Raw genomic sequence first — 23119 nt, 5'->3', positions numbered from 1 at the left:
CAATTACAGAAATGTTGTAGTTTTTTCCCCCACCATATTAAATCTAGCCAGAGGTCTACAGGAGTCTTGGTCCTTTTCGTTGACCAGTATTAAACCTTAGTATAAGTTGCCAGATTCCATATTACACGTCCACTCCAATCAAAGTTGAATGAACTAAAATAACTAAAACTTCTAAATTAACATTTTGATCTTAAACATTTACATTCCCATAAGTCCTTGCACCTACCTAGCTTTCTGTTGATTTTATTGTCTTCAAAGGCATCACCATTTACACCATTTATAGTATTCAGGACTACTCTTAAAGAATTCATGTACAAGCTTACCTGGATTTTTACAGAAATATGTTAAAGTGTAGGCGAAGCACCTTAGAAATAAAAGGACAAAACTTCCCCAGATATGTAGTTTTCTAAAACACTGATAAAAATCAAAGTGAAAATAGTTTAAATAATTTTTTGAGGGTTTTAAATAAAACCTAGGAGAAAGTCTGCTGTAAAAATATGCATATCAAAAGTTTTAAAACAGCAAGACTTCAGAGCACAAAAATGGCACGGTGTATTGTATTGCACAAGATGGCATAGCTGGCACATCGGGCATGTCTCCGTGTTTCAGAATATCACATTCAGCGTGCAAATAGGTGTCAAATCCCTCCAAGTTTCCCAACTTTCTCTCCTCCTCCTCCTCCGTGCCATTGAAGGCCTAAACCCAGAATAGCATCCATTCATGTATCAGTTTTCTTCATCAAAGCAAAACAAAACCTGTGCCAGAAAAGGGGACAAAAGAAAGAGAGGAAGGATAAGAGGGGAATACTTCCTCTGCTCGGTTGAAAGGAGAAGCACAAAGAGTTTTTGTTGCGCATCAGTAGAGTCTGTCTCTTGCACGCGTGCCGTAACAAGCATAAGGCAAGTCAAGCATGCACAGCAGTCACAGAAAAAGAGAGAGTTCATAATCAGTGTATGACAGATATCTATCTCTATTATATTCACAAACAATGGAAGTTTAAAACGTGCTACTAACCACGTGAACCAATGAAAAGCTCTGTTGGTGACGGTGTACCCACATTTCTAAACGAATATGCAATTTGCTTTACTGCGAGGCATTAATCATTCTTTGCAGAGTGATTGAGGCATAGTGGTGAAAAGGAAGGAGGAGGAGGGAGGAAGAGGAGGTGGAGAGAAGGCCATATCTCAGACCTAGAAAAGAGCCATCAGCACTGAAATCAATACTCAGGCAAGGACATGTGGAGACCGCAGAGTGAGCTATTTGAGCTGAAGGCAATCCTTCACTGGAAATATCCAAACACTGCATGAATGCCGAGTCCCTACCTGGTACATGTAGGTGTTAAAGTGGGTCCCATTCTGAAGGTGGATCTTGACTGTAGGGTTCATGGTGAATGCTAAACATATCAGAGCCTTCAAATGGACACCCCTTAAAATGAGAGACAGGAAGAGGATGAGGAGTAGTAGGTAAAGGGGGTGAGGATGGTGGAACGGAGGGGTAATTCCTCAGAATCCTGGTCCACAAAGAGTGCAGCAGGGCTAGATAAAACTCCTGTACTGCTCCCTCTGCCAGTCGCTCGGACAACAGCACTCCACTAGTCAGTCTGATATTATTACAGCCTGGGATGAGACACGGCAGGAAAGAAGAATACAAAAACAGGGAGCGGGAGAGCAATAGAAAAAGTGAGGGTAGAGAGATGGATAAACAGGGGCAGGCTGAGGAAAAGAAAGTATGATATTTGGTCAGCGATAAAGACAGAATGAGACAAGAAAGATGAGGATGAAGGAGGGAGGAGAGAGAGCAGCTCGTAGCACATCAGCTGACAGAGGAAGGAAGGGGCAGGGTTTAGACGAGGACTTGGGGCTCTGGCCACCTGTTCTGTGTTGCTTACTCACACACATATACACATGCACGCAGACATGAAAGTTCTGGCACTTAGTGCAGAGGGAGTTTTTAAATCACATTTGGCTGTAATGCTGAGAATTAGCATGAAATTAAACGCTCTATTTCCTCCTAATAAAAAAAACTCCAGTCACTGCTTACTCAACACAAATTCAACAGACCCATTTTCCTCCAGCGTGACATTGCGTGTGCCGAATCTTTCTATTTATAAATGATAGCCTGCTTTGTCCCTTCTCTCCCGGTATAATAGCACAGTGCATGCACTTGGCTGGTCTGAAAGCCCCTCTGGTGATTTATACAGATTGTTAAATCTGCTTTATGATCACAAAGCTAGTTTGTTTTTATTTTTCTGTGGATAAACTGAGTCGTGATAATAATTTTACAATTCCAATAATCACTAAAACTTACCAAATTAAACAGATCACGTGACCCCTAATTAGTGGAGCCACATGATTCTTGGCAGTTGAACACAGCTAACAGCTTGGGACGCTATGGTTACGACTATACCACTATTACTGGAAATGTTCACAGTGCCAATATGAAGATGTCACGTCAAAACACAATTCACTGTCTAGAAAACATAGACATAACCAGCATCAATTGGTTTGTAAAGACCAGTTTTGAAGCATAGCTGCAGCAAGGTTAGGAAATACTATTATGTAATTTATTTATACGTAATTCCTGAACTCATTTCCCTCCTTTATTACTGCTTGAGGGTCTCTCTGCCTTCAGCTTTGTATTTAATAGATGAAACGCACGCTGTAATGGCTTGAGATCAGGGGACTGACCTTGACACTGAGGATTTAAAAGCTACAATACAACTGATCTCCAGTCAGTTTTGCAGCATTTTGAGGGATCTGTCATTCACACTTTCTGCCATGTTATCAATAACAGTGCCACTGCCATGTTTGACAGATGATGTGAGTGTAACCAGTGGTTTGTGACTTTTTTTTTAAAGTCCTCTGTATTTCCATTCATGAACACATGACGATAGCATACAATAGTATGGCTACCTCCTCAAGAGTATTCTTGACTTGGTCTGATATTGTGAAGTTTTTCTTATGCATGGAAATAATTCATGCACTCTTCTGTGGTCTTTCAGGGCTTTTGTTGTGAATTTCTTCTTCTTAAGAATGAACCAGTCTGTTGATTGGGCAATGTTGGTGGTTTTAAGTGTAATGGTCTTACTCATTTGCACTGACATCTAACCCTGAAATGTTATAAAAAAAAAACAAACATATTCAAGGCTTTGAATCAACTTATTACATCTGCTTCATTTGTCATTAAATACCAAGGAAACAGGCCTCACCTGGCCATGAAACTGCTTGTTAGTCAACTCTCCGATTATTTTTTGAGCCTCTGGAAATGGTGGATTGTGTATGAAAGTAGATGTAATTCTTACAAAACTTATTCAAAACTTGTGTAAAACTCACTGAATTAAAGCTAAAGACAAATCAAGTATTGATTTGAAATCCCTGTGGAGGTGTACTGGAGAAGAAGAGAAATCCCTCTGTTGCATCAGGAGGGGCATCCAGTGTAAAACTCTGACAAAGCAAACATACAGAGCAACACACTGTGGTAAGTCCTAGTGACAAGGGAGCAGGCAAAAGCAGCTTCTTTTTTACCTAAATGTTGGATATTTAAGACTTTATGTGTTAGGAAAAGTTGTGTCACAGACTGTACAACCAAAGAAATACAAACTTGTATTTTACAGTTTACACTGTGTAAAATTGTACAGTGTAAACTGACAAGAGAGTGCCAAACAATGATTGCTGACACAGCTGATAGCTGCTAGCTGTCTGCTAACTGCCACCTGAGCTAGTTTGAGTCATTCTATAAACTTTTTACCATTTTTGTGCCTTTTGAAGATTTTTTTTATGATATTTTTTAGACAAAAATTATGGCTTACTATACTAAGACTGTCCCCATTTAGGGGTGAGTGAAATCTTAGTATTGTTTCAGTGCTAGCAGTGTGTTTGTAATGCAGACCTTGGTCCTTGGCTTCACCTCACTAACCAAGGTAGTTCAGGTTAGCTGATAGCACTCCACACTCTTCTGACCGTCACTTCTGACTCCACAAAACCAACCTAGAGCCATAACTCCAAACTTAGGCCTTCAGTACAGATGTCCATAAGTCAACAGGTGACATCACAGCAGCTACCTCCAAATTCTTTCTTTATCTCTTGTAAGTTATACAACTTTGCTAAAGTTGTTTAGCATTAACCGACTAGCATAAAACCTAGCAGGCAAGGTTTTATAAAACTCAGTCTTACATTTTATCTACAGTGTTCTCAGATAACACATAACGTGTCAGTTCTCCCCAAATGCATGATTGCAGTTCTCGCTACAAAGTGCAGCCCAACCAGTTATTAGGTTTAGGGGGTAAATACTTTTTCACATAGAGCTAGCTAGAGTTTTCAGGATAGTTTTTTTTTCCATTGATAAATGAAATTATCATTTAAAAACTGCATTTCTGTATTTACTTGGGTTGTCTGATGATTTAAAAAAAGAAGAAATCAGGAACTGGGTAAATACTTTTTTCACAGAACTGTATGTACATTAAGCATCTGTGAATAATGTTTTTAATTTTTTTTTCTTCTTTAGCTTTTATTATGACAGTTAATTCTGGAGAGGAAAGGTGGGAGAGTGAGCAAGAGGAAGGCATGCAGCAAATGGCCCTGAGCTGTAATAACCCTGCAGCGCATGGGTTGCCTGCTCAACCCAGTGAGCTATAACAGCGCCCCAGAGTAACATGTTTAAGCTTATCGAACCATTAAATTCATATCTTAACCTTTATGTATGCATCTGTATTGCTTTGTAAACAGGTAAGCTACAAGCATATTCACTGCTACTGTGGACTGGAGTCAGTTTCTTTGTATATAGAAAAATAAACTGCCCACTTAAGGTAATTCTGTTTCAAATTATACAGTCATTCACAATTGCTAAAACTGGTTCACACAAGCATTGCAGCTGAGTGGTACTATGGTTACGTTGTATGTAATGACTATTTAGTTACAACTCCTATTGCTATTTTCATTTAAATTTCATTACACTTTGTGTGCTCATTAATTCTCATCTTCTCCTCTTGTTCTTCATCTCTCACATTAATGTTTAGTCACTAAAAATGTATAATAAAACTCATTTAAAATCCCAATCCCTGGGAGTGGCATCGCATAAATGTAGAAGAAGATGTGAAAATGGTTCCTGTCTACAGGTCTACTTGCTTGCACCTGGTTGTCAAGGAAACAGGGGTTTGCAGAAGAGAAAGAGAGAACAGAAGATGACTCAGTGAGACAGACAAGTCTCCACACATCAAAACATCCTTTAATGATTTTTGGTGACTTCCGACGGTAACTGACAAGAGCTTACTGCAGGCTTGTGCCTCAGCCTCTTTGAGTAGCCAAACGCAGCGGACACCACTGGTGGCCGGGTGAGTGACGTGGAGAGGCAGAGACCCCTACTGGCATCACAAGGTATTCAGACAAACTAGTAGCAAACCAAACACACACAAACTTTCACACAGAAACAGGTCAAATGGGTATTTCAGGATTCCATAAACAGCTTTGGAGCAGCCAAAAGTTTTCAAAGAGGGAAAAAAAAGTTACCATGTGCACATGTAGTTCTTTTGCAGAGGTGAGAAGAAGGAGATACAGGAAAACAAGAGTTCCAACAACCAGTAAAATCTGCTGCATGTTGATAACTACTCCTTGACATCAGTGGGAGCCAGTATTGGCAGAACCTGGGATTTATTGTCAGAGACAAAAACACAGAAACAACTCGACACACAAACATCAGCAAGCAGCACAGTCAAAAACACTCGAAACCCAACACATTTGAAAGCATATTTTCTGCAGCAGAATCCACAGAAGTGCTAGACCTCTGACTTTTTTTTTTATCTGACAGCCTCTCACAGCTTTTTCTCTCCTTCGTTTCTTCTCCTTCACCCTTTCTCGTTTTGCGGCTGTCTAACTGCACCTGATTGCTTCTTTCACACTCAATCCACTCTAGCTTCTCTCTGCACAGGATCTCATCCTCTTTTTTTTCTTCTGCACTTCTTCTCTCTTTCTCTCCTCTTTCCAGTCTTCCCTGTTTTTTCCCCCCTCAACCGTAGCTAATCTCAGCTGAAACTTCCCTCGATGGAGAGCGGCCATTTTACACCCTAACATTCAGTAACATGGAGCAGAAGGCACCACCTCTATGCACAATCATGAATAACAAATGAACACATGTATTATCTATACAAAGGTTATGGGTTTGGTGTGTAGGGTGGATTTAAGCCTTCCCAGTGTATACAGACACCAAACAAAGAACATTACAATGATAGTTGTCGTTTCGTCCACAAGTCTAACAAAACAATGGTAAATTCAGACTTAGCCTTTATTTTGTTACTGCAATCAATTCCAATTAAAATTTCAATTTATACCACTAATAAAGCACATGATAACAAAGCATTAACAAACACATGGAAAGACTTGTGCAAACCAAGCAAAGCATTAAACATAATATAATACAACTGCGTTCTGGTGCCTAGCAAAATATACTTGTTTGTTGACAGTTAAATGACATGATCAGTACCACTCTCATACTGGTTTATGCCAGCAACTGGCACATTTAGCTTGCCCTAAAAACAGGAAAACAACAAAGCTTCCTGGGCAATGCTCAAAACAATTAAAGGAACACTTTTTAATCAGAGTATTGCATCAAGTCAGTTCAACTTCTGCAATATTGCTCTGGTTAGTTAAGTAGCAGATGGGGTTGTTTATCAGTTTTAGCTGCTTTGGTGTTAATTAAATTAACTAGAGGGGCAACAATGAGAAAACCACCAAAACAGAAATGGTTTTACAAGTGGAGGCCACTGACATCCCCCCCCCCCCCCCCATCATCTTTTCTGACTGTTTATTTTCTCTAGTTTTGCATTTGGTTATGCAAAGTGTCACTACTGATAGCAAAAGTGTCATGATCCTGGGCCATGTTGGCCCAACATTCTTAGTTTTCGTGTGTTTCGTATTTTGTTCTTTATTTATGCCGTGGTTCCTAGGTTGTTCTGTTAAGATGTTCCTTATTTGATTACCCCCTGTGTGCCCCTCTGTGTATCTCTGAGCCCTCGTTTCCCCTCCTTGTGTTTCATTCAATGTTTTCCCCAGCCCGTTATGTCTGTTCTCTCTCTCTCCTCCTGTCTGCACCTCTGTGTACTTCCTGTTTTACTTTGACAGTCTCCCGCCAGTGTTGTGTTTACTCCTGCCGTGTCTCGTTATGATTATCTGTATCAGCTGTGTTCCCCGTGTGCTCCCACTTCCCTCGTTAACCCTCCGTGTATTTATGTGCATGTCTCCTCCCCGAACCTGTGTGCCTTTCTGTGTTCCCTCGGTCCTCAGTTAGCGGTCCCAGTTTAGTTCTGTTTCTTTGTGAAACCTGCAATAAAGCAGTGATTTTGAGTTCAGCTTTTTGTCTCCGTGAGTTTTGCGTTTGGGTCCTCATCTGCCTCCACACAGCCCGTTTATGACAAAAAGGCAATACCTGGACCCTACAGAGGTTGCACAGGTAGTCCAAGTCCTCCAGGATGGCACATCAGTACATGCCATTGCCAGAAGATTTGCTGATTCTCCCAGCACAATCTCAAGCACATGGAGGAGATTCCAGCAAACAGGCAGTTACTCTAGCAGAGCTGGACAGGGCCGTGGAAGTTCCTTAATCCATCAGTAGGACCTTTGTGCAAGGACAAACAGGATGAGCTTTGCCAGAGCACTGCAAAATGACCTCCAGTAGGTCACTGACATGAATGTCTCTAACAAAACAATCAAAAACAGGGCTCCTGGGCACTGTGGAGCCCAACTGGAATTTGCCATAGAATACCAAAGTTGTCATGTCCAACACTAGCTCTCTGTGATTTTCACAGATGAGAGCAGGTTCACCCTGAGCACATGTGAAAAGAGTCTGGAGAAGCCGTGGACAACATTCAGTTGCCTATTACATTATGCAGCCCGATCAGTTTGGTGATGGGTCAGTGGGTGGTGGGTCATCTCTTCAACAGGCTATGCAACGGCACCCTGACTGCCATGAAATTTCCCCTTGTGGGACTAATAAAGGTATATCAATTCAGTTCAATTCAATTAGTTATTAGTATGAAATCCTTGGACTCATTGTCAGACCCTATGCTGGTCCTGTGAGAGCATGCATGCATTTCCTGGAGGATGAAGGAATTGATACCATTGATTGGCCCCCACAATCATCTGACCTAAATCTGCAACATTATATTTTGGTCCATTTGACGCCACCAAGTTGGACCTCAGACTGTTCAGGAGCTGGTCCCGCAGAACACCATCCATCATCTGTTTGGTACAATCTACACAGTATCATTTTGTGTTGCTGCAATGAAATCTTGGCAAAATGAACTAGGCTGCTGCATCATTGGTTTTTGAGTTGTTTTTGAATTCAGCCTTCTGCAGGGTGATTGTTTTAATTTCCACCAAATGAGGCATTGCCCTTTTGTTCCTAACACATTACCCGGTCCACATCAGTACAGATATCCAGCATGATGTTTTTTTCCCATTGAGAGCTGATGTGTTTTCTAAGTGTTCCTTTAAATTTTTGAGCAATATGTAAAAATGTGAGCTTTCTGTTTTTAACCACAAAAGCACCAATCCAATATGATCAGTTGGATATCTGTCCAACAAACTGAAACAATCAGATGGAGTAACCCTGTCTGTCTCCTACAGAAAATACATTTGTACACAGTAAACTTGAAACAGCAAACATTTTTCTGGGTTATAACAGCTTAACGCAGGATGCTGTTATATCATTTCACGCAGAAATTAAGCACTTGTATTCACACTGCTCTTCCCCATTTGTTATACAGATATCAGGCACAAAGTCACTCTGGGAAGATTCATCCATCCTTTTTCATCACCACCTTCCTCATCACCTCATTCGCTTCCTCCTCCTCCTCCTATCCTCATTTTTTCTGCCACCTCCTCTCTTCTGCCTCTGTTTAAAGCACTTGTGTCAGCTCTGTCTCGCTCTCCTGCTGTCCTCATCATTCAGTCATAGTGCGTGGCTTGAGTCTTTCCATCTTCACCTTCACCCTGCCCCCCCTTAAGCTCTTGGCTTGCCCAGAAGGAAGCCTCTTACTTACACAATGCACAATATCACTGCAAACAACAGACACGGGTTGTAAATACATCTACACAGATTCTGCATAGAGTACATTACTTACCAGTCTGTCCCGCAAAGGGAAAGGACAATTTACATCACAATTTTATCACATTTATAAAACAAAAATTAACATTAACCCTATTTTTTAAATTCAAATTCTAAAGAAAGTAATTCCTAACCAGCCAGTGCGTTACACTAAGACTGACTGATTATTTTTATTTATGCACTCCTACTATACACTGAGTCTTTTCCTGAAAAACACACAAACTAGCACACTGATACTCCAGAGACCACACACACACACACACACACACACACACACACACACACACACACACACACAATCTGTCCCAGCTGCTCTGTTTTTGCAGATGAAAGTGTATAACAGTTCTAGAGGAAAGCATCAAACACAGCTGTATTAATATTAATCTTCATACTCAGAGTAAATAAACTGCTCCAGAGGAGTGTCCGGCATAATTTTAAATAATCTGTGCTCTTCCCAGTGGTTCATGTAGTTAAAAATCTCAAGGAGTAATGAGTAGTGTGTGTGTTTGTGCATGTTTGTGGAGTTCACGAAGGCTGCTCTTGCCCTTCACAGAGTGCAAACTGCAGTGGCAGGATGTAACTCTACACCGGTGAGAGAATGTGTGTGTGTGCGCGCGCGTGTGTGTGTAAGTTTACGATAACTGTAACTATAATGACAGAGCCACAACAAGCACCTCTCATGGTGCCTGAAAGTGAGGCATCACACTGCTGTCCCGTCCTTCTCACACAGCCTCCGTCCTTGAAAGCACATGGATGGGAGCATAGACTGTGGGGCTCGTGTTGGCAACGAGCCGGCATTATGGCTGTAAAATCACACTGCAACATTTTTCATGTTCTTTCGAATTTTAGTGACATTTATGCAAACTAGCTTGTTGCTTTGTTTGCATATTTAAAATGTAACAATTTCAAGCAGCTCGTAATCCACACAATAATTGCTTTAATGTCAAGCGGAATTTCATGGTGACAGCTTTATCCCGAAAATTGTGTTTTACATTGAGAGAGTTTGCAGTTTTACAATACAGTATATTCAAGGGCAGTTTGGCTTACAGCAGTTTGTCTGCTATAAGGCTTCAACCAGCATTTCCACATTATAATATGTATCTATATTATCTGTATTTATACTTTATTCAAAGTATATTTTTACTGTGAGTTTTGTTCATTCATCAGAGCCTATTAATTCAAACATTTTATTCCAAAAGACATGGTGAAAAGAAAATCTCTTTCTGGGTGTCGTCAGAATTTCATGATTTATGGTTTGATGACAAGATCATGTTAAGTGAGGGCTTAAAATGAAGAAGTATTGTCCAACAATGGCTCTAGTGTAATCCACTAATGACATGTAAGAATAAAGAGACACATAGCTGCAAGATAGGTGGAACTATACTATATCTGGCCATTTATTTCTTCATTTTGTGCATTTTGCCTGACTGATAAATCGATCTGTCAGACCAATACCGATATTTAGTGATTTAAGAATTGGACATTCTGATATCTTGGTACTTTCTCTTTCACACACGTGAAACATAAATAATTTTTGCTAACATTTGTTATAGTTGTTGTCTTTGTTCCAAACACCTTAAGGGAAGCTGTGGTGTGCCCTCTGGAGGATAAACTATGCAACATCAACACGCATAACATTGTTTCATCGTTTTTAACTGTCATTGTCTTCTGTTATGAATGCTGATAAATCAGAAAATAGCTCATATCCAAGGATAATATTAGCCTGCTAACAAATTGGTAGGGCTTGAGTTTGCAAATATCTGAGTGGGTATCTTATAAGCATCCAGTATAACACTGTTTGATATTAAAGTGTGCTCCGGCTAAATTGTATGTTAGAGACTGAATTCCTCAGAGGATGTTATTCCTGGTTCATAGAGCTCTGGACTGCAGGACATGAAAGGCTCTGCCACCAGCTTAGGAATGTGAACACACACACACACACACACACACACACACACACACACACACACACACAGACAGCTCTTTAAAAAATGATTCGTCTCTAATCTGGTCTGTATTATGATGGCCATGGTATGAAGCATTACAGAATTGTGCGTATGTGTGTGTTTGTGCGCACATCTATCACAAGGCTCTGGATGATTTATTTATGAAATGTGATTTTTCTTTCTGGAGCTCTTCAGCCTTGTAACGCAAGCTCACGCGCTCATTCACTCAGTCACTTACTCAAACACACACGCATGCATGGACACACACACTGGTCACTCTCAATCATACTTTACTGTTACATTGATCTACAGTATTTGCGCTACCAAAAAATGATTGTTTATTTTGGGATATGTGGATTTAAATCCTGTGTGTGTGTGTGTGTGTGTGTGTGTGTAATTTTTAGTGTGTTTCTTCCTGCATTTGTGCCTATATTGTGTTTATGTCTGAAGTTACTATAACTTTCTTTCTTTTTCGCCCGCTGGTTTAATCCCACACAAAGTACCGTTCCCTTTCCTTATGACTCACACTGTGACAGCTCATTCCCACTGAACAGCCGGATGCTTTTTATGTCACAGTGTGTGTGTGTGTGTGTGTGTGTGTGCATTCAGATATTTTAAATTAACAGTTATACTGAATTGCATCAGAGTCCTTAAAACTTTAGTTGAATAATCTTTTTAATTATGTATTGCGATGCCTTTTTGGTTGTAGCTCTATGAAACAGAGTCTTCAAAAGTGGTGGGTGGAAAAATGGAGGAGAAAGAAGAAAATATTCATGGGAGTGGGTGTGGCACAGATTGCGTGAGTAACTTCTCTGCCACTTCTTTGCTCTCTGTGTGTGTATGTGTGTGAAGTGAAGCCAGTCACACTGAGTGACTGAGTGAGCTCATCTGTTCTGGGGGCCTATAAATATTGTAGATGCCATGCGCCTGCAGTAGACCTTCTCGGCAAGCTACTGTATGATGTCATCCTGGCACACCTCTAACTAATACACACACACACACACACACACACACACACACACACACACACACACACACACACACACACACACACACACACACACAGCTGTGCTGCCAAGTCCTAACATCCATAGCAAAGCTAGGGTGTGGTACGTAGGTAGACAGGGATGCAGAGCCCATGGATGTTGAATAAATCAAAGAAAGCTTAAACTATAGCCTTTCTTTGCTCGTTTTTCATCTTTCATCTTCAGTTAAAGTTAATATTAGTTTTATTTATACAGCACCATTTCAGAACCACTCATCTGCAGAGACTCTACAGTATTATAGAGAAAGAGTCCCAGTGACCACGTGACGCTCCAATGAGCAATCACTTGGCAATGGTGAGAGGGATGAATTCTCTTTAAAAAAAAGAAGACACCTCCAGCAGTACCAGGCTAATCAGTTAACTTGTGTACCCACCATCACTTTCTGATCTGTACTAACTAATCCAGCCAGTGTTGATTTCTTTTTTCAAATTACCCCATGCACAGAAGGCAATAATTGTTTGTGTATGCTGTGCATGAGTGTGATGTCACTAGACACCTAAAGTACTGGCAAGTGCAGACTCTGTGAGGGCAGTTCATCACTAACACCATCTTCTTATACAAGCTTCCAATATTTGTAGTTGTATACACTCACTTAACATCTGACTGAGTACTTCTACACAAAGAACTGGCCACATTTTAAAGGTACAGTGTTTAAAATCTCACCACTAGATATCAGCAGATTGTAGACTGCAGTCAACTGAGCTCTTTTTTTTTATTAATCCAAATAAGTGGGTGTAAAACTTTGTGAAAGGAGTCCAATACGAGTCGATGAGTCAGTGAAGCTCACTTCTGTTTGACAACAGCGATACAGAGGTGAGTTCATGAGGATATCCTGAACTTCTCTGTCAGTAAGTGCTGCCGTTGGCTAGTGTTAGCTGCTGTTAGCTGCTGTTAGCTGCTGTTAATGAAGTGTTTGAAATGGACCTAGCATTGCTGGACTCAGACACTTAGCAAACAAACTCATACAATGTGAGAATGTCCAAACATAAGCTGTCATAATGTTAGCTTATAACCAACTGTTCTTGTTGTTAGCCTTCTCATTGTCAGCTGTCTGGCAACGGGAAGATGGCATGTCTAATCTGCTGACTATAAGTAATTGTGACAATAAATAAGTATGTTTATGCACATTTGCATGTGTTAGAGCCCTGACTTCAGTTCTGGAGATGAAGCTTGAGGTGAGGAAGAGGATGACATTTTATCCAGATGCCGGTCATGTTGTCTCCTTAGCGTTTTTGCTTCTTTGTGAAGAGAAATCCTTCTATACAGGTATGATCCTTTATATCTTGAGTCTGAAGGTGCAGACATTAATTAAAATTTGCCTTGAGCACAGTCTGAGTGAATACCCATTAGGTGATTACTGTGTGCAAGTTTGAGTCTGACCAATCCTGTGTCAAGTTTTGCGATTCTTAGAGCTTCATTGCATCTCTTTCCATACTATATATGAGATAAAGTATCTACAATCGGTTCTTCCCGGTTGTTCTTCCCTGGCCAAGCATTTACCTTCCTTTCACAGTGAACAGAGGATTCCCCCACACAGTCCTTCAGCCAAACCCACTAACACACTGAGCTACTCTGCTTTGGCAGTCGATCATCGGCAGCAATCAAGGTTTAGGCTACACACGCCAGAGAATAAACATGCACACACACACATACACACAAAAAACCTTCACACATTAAAGACACAGACACAACAGATTGTTGATCTTGTGCAGGAGGAATTCTGTTTGTACATCATGCCAATCAGATGAGAAAATATGCACGCATACACATACAGTGCAGCTGATAGCTCATGCCCTATGGGATAGAGGGTGTGAGGAAGTAAACACCATAGCCCCTCCTCCGTATTTCCCCGGAGATTGAATTTGCAGGGCTTTGAAAGAAGAGGAGGAAAAAGAAAAACCCTGAGCCTGCACGTGAACATAAGCACCCAAAGTACTGCATGTAGAGTCCAACTGACCTGACGACTGACAGATAGAGATGTTCATGGGGCACAAGGACAGAAAGCAAGACTGAAGCCTCTATATCAGGAATGCTATATTGTACGTGTAGCAGTATGTGGGTGACTGTGGGACTCTTTGGCGCTGTGTCGTTAGGGTGAGGGGAAAACTGGAGGGACGGACGTATATTCCGTTGGGTCAGCATTAAACAAATGCCAGCTAGATGTGGTGTATTCCCACTGGGTAGTTGTGCAGAGTCTATATGTTTGCGTATGTGTGTAAATGTGCATACGTGAACATATGTGTGTGATAACAGTGATGCACTGCAGGGGTGATCAGGAAGGGGAGGAGAAGGGATTTTTTTCACTGCCAAAAATGACAGGAATAAAAATAACTTGAACAATATGACTAGGATAAAATAAACATGCTGACCTGGAGCACACACACTCACACACATTTAGCTGATCCTGCAGTTTTAACAAATGCCCGGCTACAGTATCAGTCAACTCAAAAGGTTTTTCCACTTGTATTATTTGCAAATTCCTGGCTACAAGTAGTAATGATTAGCTATAAATAAAGAATAATGCCACAGCCTTAAAAAGAATTCCCTAGAGTGTGCTGGGTCAAATTCTCTAAATCTAACAGCCTGGAAGGATTAACAAATTAATAAATAAATAAAAGTGGGAATATTACATAAATTGAACAGATGAATTAAAATGGTAAAATCCTTGAACTCTTATAGAGTAACTTTAAGAGTAGGAACTATAGAAGCTATGGAAATGATATAAAGAGATAGAAGAAAAGCAGCCAACACGAAAAAATGTTTCTGAAGACATATAGCAGGGAAAAAAAGTACTGCAAAAAAGAATGTTTTCTTTTTCTTTTTCCTTACGCTGTGTGGGAATGCTACGATGCACCCACTGCCCTGGCAGAAAGTCTACAGTCAATCTGGACCAATTAGAGCACAGATATGTGGGTGCGAGAGTGTGTGTTTGTGTGTGTGTTTGAGTGTGTTCGCCCTCCAGGGTGCTCCAACCCCCCATAACACAGCTCACGCAAGATAACAGGGAGAAGAGAAGAGAAGAGAAGAGAAGAGAAGAGAAGAGAAGATTTTGTCATTCGGGACACAAGATGCTGGCTGAGAGCGAGCTGAGAGAATAAGATACAGAGAGAGGAAACACAGGATCAGATGGAGAAGGGAAAAAATGAACCGGTCACAATGACAAAAGGATGTGACTGAAACTGGAGAAGTAGAAGGGTGGAGAGGAATATCCAAGGATAGCAGCAGAAGTGGTGGGGGGGGGGGTGCATTGCCTAATGCAGACTACAGAGCTTTACATGATCTTTATGTAACTCAGCTACAGGCACTTCCTCTCTGTCTCAGTGTTTCTCCACCTCTCATTCACACTTGCCCTCATTGCCATGCTCTCTGTCTCATTTACAAGAGGACTGCTTCAAAATTTAAACGCCTTTCCGTGGAGTGATTTTAGTCACCTTCACTAAACTTGAGCTGAGCAGATGAGTGTGTACGCCTACTGCACTCACTACAGCACCATTTTACACAGGGCTTGCAATTAAAATGGGAAATTATATTCTTACGGTACCCCTGCGATGATGTAAGGGGTATTAGCTCACCCTTTACACCTGGAAATTGCAAGATTATAAAGTCATAATGTTTTTCTAAGGTAATGCAATCAGTGTTTGTTATGCTGCACTTGTCCACCTAATTCCAGAAATAACATGCTGTTCTGGTGTCATGTTACGGATGGAAACTGTCCCCATTACATACTGTAGACTGCAAGCTAACAGTGAACATATGAATCATTCTAAACTGCTAAAAGTGTAGGGGGTTAACGATTAATGGTAGGTGACTGTTTTAGGAGTGACTTATAGATTTGTGAAGTAGGAGGATTTACCACTGACGTTAACTAAGGACAGCACAGTTCTAGTCAAATAAGGGTTCAGTTTTGCATACATTTGGAAAAATGTGACGGATTTTTTGTTTTTAAAACAACAAAGCATTCTGAATCTGCTAAAGCTCTGACTGACTTCTTATCCTCGAGAAACAGCAGCTAGGGCTTAGAGGTATCAGAAGCATCCAACTGCACCAAAGTGACAGGAAGAAAAACAAAGAAAGTTGAAATAAACAAACTAAACAGACCACTTGACACGTTGAATTAATCAGGAACTTCTGGGTTTCTCTGTTAAGGAACGGTGATGACAACACGCATACCAGAATAATCAAGGAAAGCTCCTCCTACCTTAAAAACCTTTTGGAAAATTGGACAGTAGCAACTTGTAGTGGACACTTTCTCTTCTAATACTGTTACTGTGTGTTGAGCCTATCCTTGATCAATTTAAGTCTGATTGTGTTAGGGACAGACTGAGAGTCAGTGTGAGTGAATGAAAAGTGCTACTGACGTGTGGAATTTAGGGCAAGAAGAGACGTTGTGAGGCATATGGCGGAGAAAAGAGAGGAAGGCAGCTAAGTGTGAATGATGCTTTTCTTGCACTGGGGCAGACCACGTCACAGGCCTCATTATTATAATGGCCACCACAATGCTTACTGACCTTCATCATCAACAGATAAAGTTGGCCACGGAGAAAAAGTGTGTGTGTGTTCTTCTGTCAGTTATTCAGGCAATTACAATATGAGGGGGAAGATGGTCTAGGCTGTTAGCATTGTAATTAAATGTACCACAGGGGCTTTACAATGCAGTTAGCAAACAAAAGATACCATACAGGCAATCTTAATAAATGGACACACACATACACCCATAATGTAATGATTTCAGGCTACTACAAAGGCTCACTGGACTTCCTGGTTTGGGTCAAGTAAGTGCACACATGCACTTCAACTTGCATGTTAATAAAACCCTCATAAAAAAAGCAAAATTGTGACTTTTATCTAGTTTTGCTTTATCACGGTAACACGAGATGGTAAAATCAATCGCACGCTCGGTCCAGAAACACTGTGCGAGGAGAGTGTGGAGGTTTGTGCCGAAGTACAACATCCTAGCAGCAGTGCTCCCATCTAGTGCTCTCAGAGCAAAGCTGTAAGTACAGTGAGCTGGCTGAGAGATATGAAGAATTATGTGGCAGAACGATAGCTAACTAATAGACCTCTCAGCGCACACACTTAAAGCCATCACAACTGATAAGACAGAAGAGTGAGGGAGCGAAGGAGAACCATTCCTTGAAGAGAGAACAGATCAGTCTTTTACTAATGTGTTAATACGGGTATTGAATCTTCACTGACTCATAAGTATTCATAGATTTCTGGTTTCATACAATGTGTGCATTATGGAAAACAAGCAGACACCAAAAACAATTTAACCGAAGATGATGACGAGAGGTGCTGGAACAAGTTCGGCTCAAAGAAACAGCAACAGAACTTGTATTTGTGCGTGCACGTGCGCGTGTTTGTGTGTGTGTGCACATAAAACTCTGCACAGTGTCTGAGTTGAGTGTCTACACCAACCCACGTGTCTGTGAATGGAGCTGGAAGTAAATGAATAACAGACTGCAGCTGAGAACTGAGGCATGTTGTAGGTGGTGCTGAATAACTGGCTCTTGATTTAATACAGAGACTAGATGATCTAAAGAGCTATCTGTGAATGTACATGCACCAAAAATATCTTATTAGTTCCTCCAGTATGTACTCCGTGAACTCCTGCTGTTTAAATCAGCCTTGCGCTGTGTCTGTTCTGCACGGAAAAGTCAATGTACTGTGGGTGTCATCATGTGTACTTTGATGTCTGGCCAGACATGATGGTGCTCTGAGCTGTTTAAAATCTCACATCAGTACATACATCTTTGTGTGAAACACTGTAACTGTTTATACATTGATGTGTGTGTAGCTGTGCATGAGTGTGATGTATCAGCCCAGTTGGACACTTACGTACTAGGAACTGCTGACTGTGTACAGGCAATTCATCACTGGAACTGTTTTCTTATGCAAGATTTCAGTACGTAGTTATATGTTCGTGGCCACTTTATAGAATAGAATAGAATAGAACAGCCCTTTACTGTCACTGTGCATGTACAACAAAATTGTAGAAGGATCATGCCAATTAAATACACCATTCAACTGCTTGTTAATGCAAATGTCATATAAGTCAATCGCATGCATTAGCTATTTAGATCTGGTCATGATGCCCTGCTGAACTTAACAGCGATCTTAAAAATGTGGAAGAAAGACAATTTAAGGGACTTTGAATGTGGCATGGTTGTTGGTGCCAGATGGGCTAGCATTTCATAAACTGCTGATCTGCTGGGATTCTCCCACACAAACATCTCTAGAGTTTACAGAGAATGTTTTGAATAAGAGAAAAAAGAGAAATCCAGTGAGCTGCAGTTCTCTGATAGAAAATGAGTCTTCAATGCCAGAAGTCAGAGAAGAGTGGTTAGACTGCTTCGAGCTGATGGGAAAGAAACAGTAACTGAAATAATCGGTTATTATAAACAAGGTATGAGGAAGAGCATATCTGAACACACAACACATCAAACCTTAAAGCAGATGGTTATGAAGCAGCAGAAACCCACGCTGAGTGCCACTCCTGTCAACTAAGAACAGGAAAATCGAGACTACAATTCCTACTGGCTTAACAAAATTGGCTAACAGAGGATTTGAAAAACATTGCATTTTTGGATCAGTCTTGGTTTCTGCTGCAAAATTCGAATGGTAGGGTCAGAATTTGGTCTAAACAACATGAAAGCACAGATTTGTTCTGCCTTGTAGCAGTAATTCAAGTTGTGATGGTGGTGTGATGATGTGGGAGATATTTTCTTGGAACATTATGAGTCTCTTAGTGCCAAATTGTTTCTGACCATGTTTACAGTGTACCCATCTTCTGATGGCTGTTTCCAGCAGGATAATGTGCTCACAAAGCTCAAATCATCACATCAAGTGGGTTTTTTGAAAATAACAATACATTGACTGTACTCAAATAACCTTCAAAGTCAGGAGATTTCAATCTAATAGAGCACGTTTGTGATCTAGTAGAACCAGAGAGTTACATCATGGACGTGCAGCCAACAAGTCTGCAGCAACTGTGTGATGCTATCACATCAATATGGACTAAAACCTCTGAGAAATGCTTCCAGCACCTTGTTGGATCTGTGCACAAAGGAGTGTCCAGCCCAGTACTAGGAAGATCTATCCTGTTAGGTTGACTCATTTTGTAAAATACAAATAAAAACTCATATTTTATTTTTCACAACTCTTGCCCCTTTTTAGACATGAAGTAAATAAATGGAAGCAAAAAACAAAGCAGAGAAGTTTTTGTGTACATTTAAAAACTTCCAGTATTACTTAAACAAGCTTATGGTTTTATGTTTGTTAAGCATTTTACTCCCTTACAAATATTTTTTTAAAACTGTTAACGAGCTAGTTCATTAGTGCTGGGACATTGGGTAGCAAGTGCAGCGCCCATTCCATTTCAAGCAATCAAGATAAAAGATGGAGACACAAGATCTAAAATTTACAGACTGATGGATCTCACTCTCGACAAAATCATGTTTAGCTAAATCTGAAGAAGATAGAACAGAGTAATTTAACTTCAAGCGCAATAAAGCCATGTTTTCAAAAATAATTTTCTAGATTCAGCATTTACACATTTATATATTAACAACTGGTCAATTAAATAATGAGTAATTCTAGAAAATTTAGCTAGTTGTTTTAGCTTTATGCTAAGCAACAGTCAAATCAGTTGATTATCTATTCACTTGACTATGCCTTTTGCACTGTCTATAATGTTTGACCAATATGATTACAAGTAGAAAACAAAGTCTAGTATCCAGTATTTGTCTTGGCCTGTTTATACTATATCATTGTTTTCCACAGAAAGGCCTATTTAGAGTGAAGTTTGTCCTAGCAGTGTCAGAGAGTGGGCGTCTAATGCCAGAAGCATTAGAGCCGGCAATCGCTCGTACCTGTCCAGGAACAGGACGGAAATACGATCAATTAATGCTAATGCTGATCTGATAAATGTGCAAAGAGGCAAAGGTTTGCAGAGATGTTAGCCACAGCAACTTTGATGTTATCACGAGTGTCCCTAAGCTAAACTTCGCTCTGTTACTCAGCAGCTTCCATGTCACTCAAATTACTTAATAACTCCAGTTCATGAAGTCCAATGATATTTTCATTTTTCAGGGGTAAATATCACTAATACATGCTCATTTATGATCCTGAAATTGATGCAACATAAATAATTAAACAAGTACAAATAAACACATGTTAATGTATGCCTGTGGCCAGTTCATTTCATACAAATGCATGAAATACTTCAAATAAGCCATTAGCTATTTACAGCAACATTTGCCTTACTGTGTCCTCATCCCAAATCCTGCTTTTCACTTGCACTGCTATGCTCTTGCAGATCAATGTGTGTGTGTGTGTGTGTTGGTGAGTGTGCGTGGTATTGACAGCCAACAGTGGGGGGTGGGTGCTATGTTGTGAGACACTGACAAGCTCTATTTCATGGAGGCAAAGATGCATTTTGAAGTTCTTTAAATCCTTTTAAGGGTCCAGCAGGAGACTTAGCTTCTCAAGCTGCTGCTGCCTTTGCTGCTGTTTATGTCTCTTGCTGGGGAAAAGAAGACGTCCCGAACCCAATATGTGTGTATGTGCCCATACAAACACATTTTCAGAAAAGTTTTTATGTACATTTGGGAAATGTACATAAAAACTAACCACAATATTGAAACCATTTTAACCCTATATCTTACCTACATTATGTATTATTTGGAGACGCAAGAACAATGCATCTGTTTTTGGAAATTAAAACATGCCAGTAACCAAGTAGGTTTTAGTGTCTTAATGTATCCAGCAGGTAAAAAGTGAGAGTAAACTGCAACAACTTATCAAAAAAGTACAAAATAAAAATGTTCCAATCGGATGTAAACTGAACCAATGCCACCAGCACCAATCCAACCTCCTCATGAAGCCTTTGTAGGACTCTAAAATAGGACTTTTGATAAAAATGCATTATATATTGCCCTGGGATAACAAATCCACAGAGTCTTCCTGATACGATGGAGGTGTCCACCACTCTATGTGGTCTAGACCATAGGTGTCAAACTCTGGCCTGCGGGCCAAATTTGCAGCCTAATCACATTTGGCCCGCAAAGCCATACAAAATTACTATTAGAGCTGGCCTGCCAGTATTATACAGTGCATGTACTGCTAATACTACAATTCCCAGAATGCTCTGTTGGTGTTTTGGCGTCAGTCATGACAGGACCCATTAGCACCATAGTCATAGCAACCATGCAAATACTGCCACGCTACCTATCCCAAAATGGCAAAAAGAAAGGCAGAAAACAGGAGTTTTCTGGACAGGTGGGAGAATATGATGAAAATTTGATAAATGATAAAATGATAAAATTTAATTCAGAAGGCTGCAAATACATTTTTTATTTAAGAAATGAATTCCACTGATGTGTTATTTAACTGGAATTTTGATTTTGCATGTGTGTAATATTAAGTTATATATATGGTTATATAAGTTATATATATTGTTTAGTATTAAGCTTTGCTTGTTCCATATTCAGTTTTTCAGCAAAACTTGTTTGAGTCCATAAGAAAAGATTCCTTGTTATATTTGGAGGAAGACTTTTTTTTCCCAATGAATATTAATGTTAGCCCGCGACTTTGATCCAGTTTTGAATTTTGGCCCACTGTGTATTTGAGTTTGACACCCCTGGTCTAGACTAAGCTTCTTTCAGCGATTCCCTTACTCACAATGGGTCGCCACAGCAGATGAATATATATATTTGATACTGCACAGACTTTCACACCGGATGCACTTTCTGACACAACCCTCCCCCAACATTTGTGTCACCTCCTGGTCTCATTCACGTGTTAGCCAAATGTGTTAACCACCACACTATGGAGCCACTACTACTCTGTTCAAGACTGTGGAGAGGACTGGTTAATAATCAAAGGATGATGTTTTTCAAAATAAACTATAGCCAAAATAAACTGTAGCCAAAAAAGGATTTTGGCTACAGTAGATATTATCAAAATATATTGTAGGTAACAATAGACAGTCCTATATGTACAAAAGTATGGGTCTACTTACTTATACAGGAGCTTCTGGTTCTGAAAGGTGGTGCAAGTGCAAGTGTCATAAACCTGCATTCTTTATAGAAGCCACCAGATTTGGTATCCGGTCGTTAAGTGATGACGTGACGAATCCTACTTCCGGGCCTAAAGTAGTCTGCGTTTAATATGGCTTTTGTGTTGTTAACATGTTTAATGTTATGTATTTTCTTCTATTTAATCTCAAAAAGCTCCTAAAACAGTCAGTGATCACTGTTGACCTCCCTCGGCTTTTATTACCGCTAATAATTTATTTAAGCTCAGTTTTTAAAACCTTAGGATGTAACTACAGCCCAGCCCATGCAGCAGTATATGAATGACTAACCTTGTATTGTGGATGGATTATCTCAGTTGTTCTCCTGGCTGAAGTTTGGTCCTTTTACAGCATCCTGCCATGCGATTACATTTGTTCCTGACCACTGAGAACACTCACGGTAACTTTTATTGAGTGGAAAAAAAGTTAGCTTGTTTATATTATGGTAACATAGCTGTGTCGCTAGCGGTCACATAGCACATCATTATATACCAGCTAGCCAAACTTCAGTAACCCTACAAACGTCACTGCTGTTTAGTTTTCTGTCTTCATTTATGTTGGAAGTGATAACAAAGCTGTACGTTTTAATTTGTTTCCAAAACCCCGCAGTCAGGACATGCTATATTGTATTTAGATAGAAGCTAGCGAGCTAACTTCCTGCTAACTTCTAACTCCGTTAAATGTCATAAATTTCGTTTTCATGGATGCCTGGATGTTAAACTCAATTGTTACACCTGGTAGAGCAGAACGCTGATCATTTTATTAAAGATGAAAGACTTTAGACAGTTTTTCAACTCTCAGTAATGCCATAGTGATCGTTTGATATATGGACCTGCAGCGGAGTTTAGGCCCAGACACGGCTAGTGACGTCAGACTGAACAACCGGATAGGTTGCAAAAACACTTCCGGTTCTATAGAACTCCATGGGAAAATGGCCCTCCACAGCAACCTCTCTC

General features: G+C 40.2%; 1 protein-coding gene and 1 long non-coding RNA gene across 9 annotated transcripts in view; both read right to left on the bottom strand.

Moving 5' to 3' along the window:
- Window positions 1-23119, bottom strand: part of ppfia4 (PTPRF interacting protein alpha 4) — a 64939-nt gene that overhangs the window by 32817 nt on the left and 9003 nt on the right. The window contains exon 1 of one of the 8 annotated variants that reach the window (XM_040029228.1): window positions 1323-7039. The exons of the other annotated variants lie outside the window; for them this stretch is intronic. Within the exon in view, the coding sequence (XP_039885162.1) occupies window positions 1323-1385 (63 nt within the window). The 5' untranslated portion in view covers window positions 1386-7039. Of the gene's footprint in view, window positions 1-1322; window positions 7040-23119 lie in introns of those variants that run through there. 8 annotated transcript variants of the gene reach the window in all.
- Window positions 4893-21192, bottom strand: LOC120731958. The gene is made up of 3 exons (XR_005695451.1): window positions 21094-21192; window positions 13652-13660; window positions 4893-4903 (listed from the first exon to the last, which is right to left on the bottom strand). It is a non-coding gene; the product is annotated as an uncharacterized LOC120731958 (long non-coding RNA).

Source organism: Simochromis diagramma, unplaced genomic scaffold (genome assembly GCF_900408965.1).
Source record: "Simochromis diagramma unplaced genomic scaffold, fSimDia1.1 OVJJ01000483.1, whole genome shotgun sequence".
Taxonomy (NCBI): domain Eukaryota; kingdom Metazoa; phylum Chordata; class Actinopteri; order Cichliformes; family Cichlidae; genus Simochromis; species Simochromis diagramma.
The sequence above is the reverse complement of the archived record's forward strand: the minus strand, read 5'-3'. Positions and strand labels throughout refer to the sequence as shown.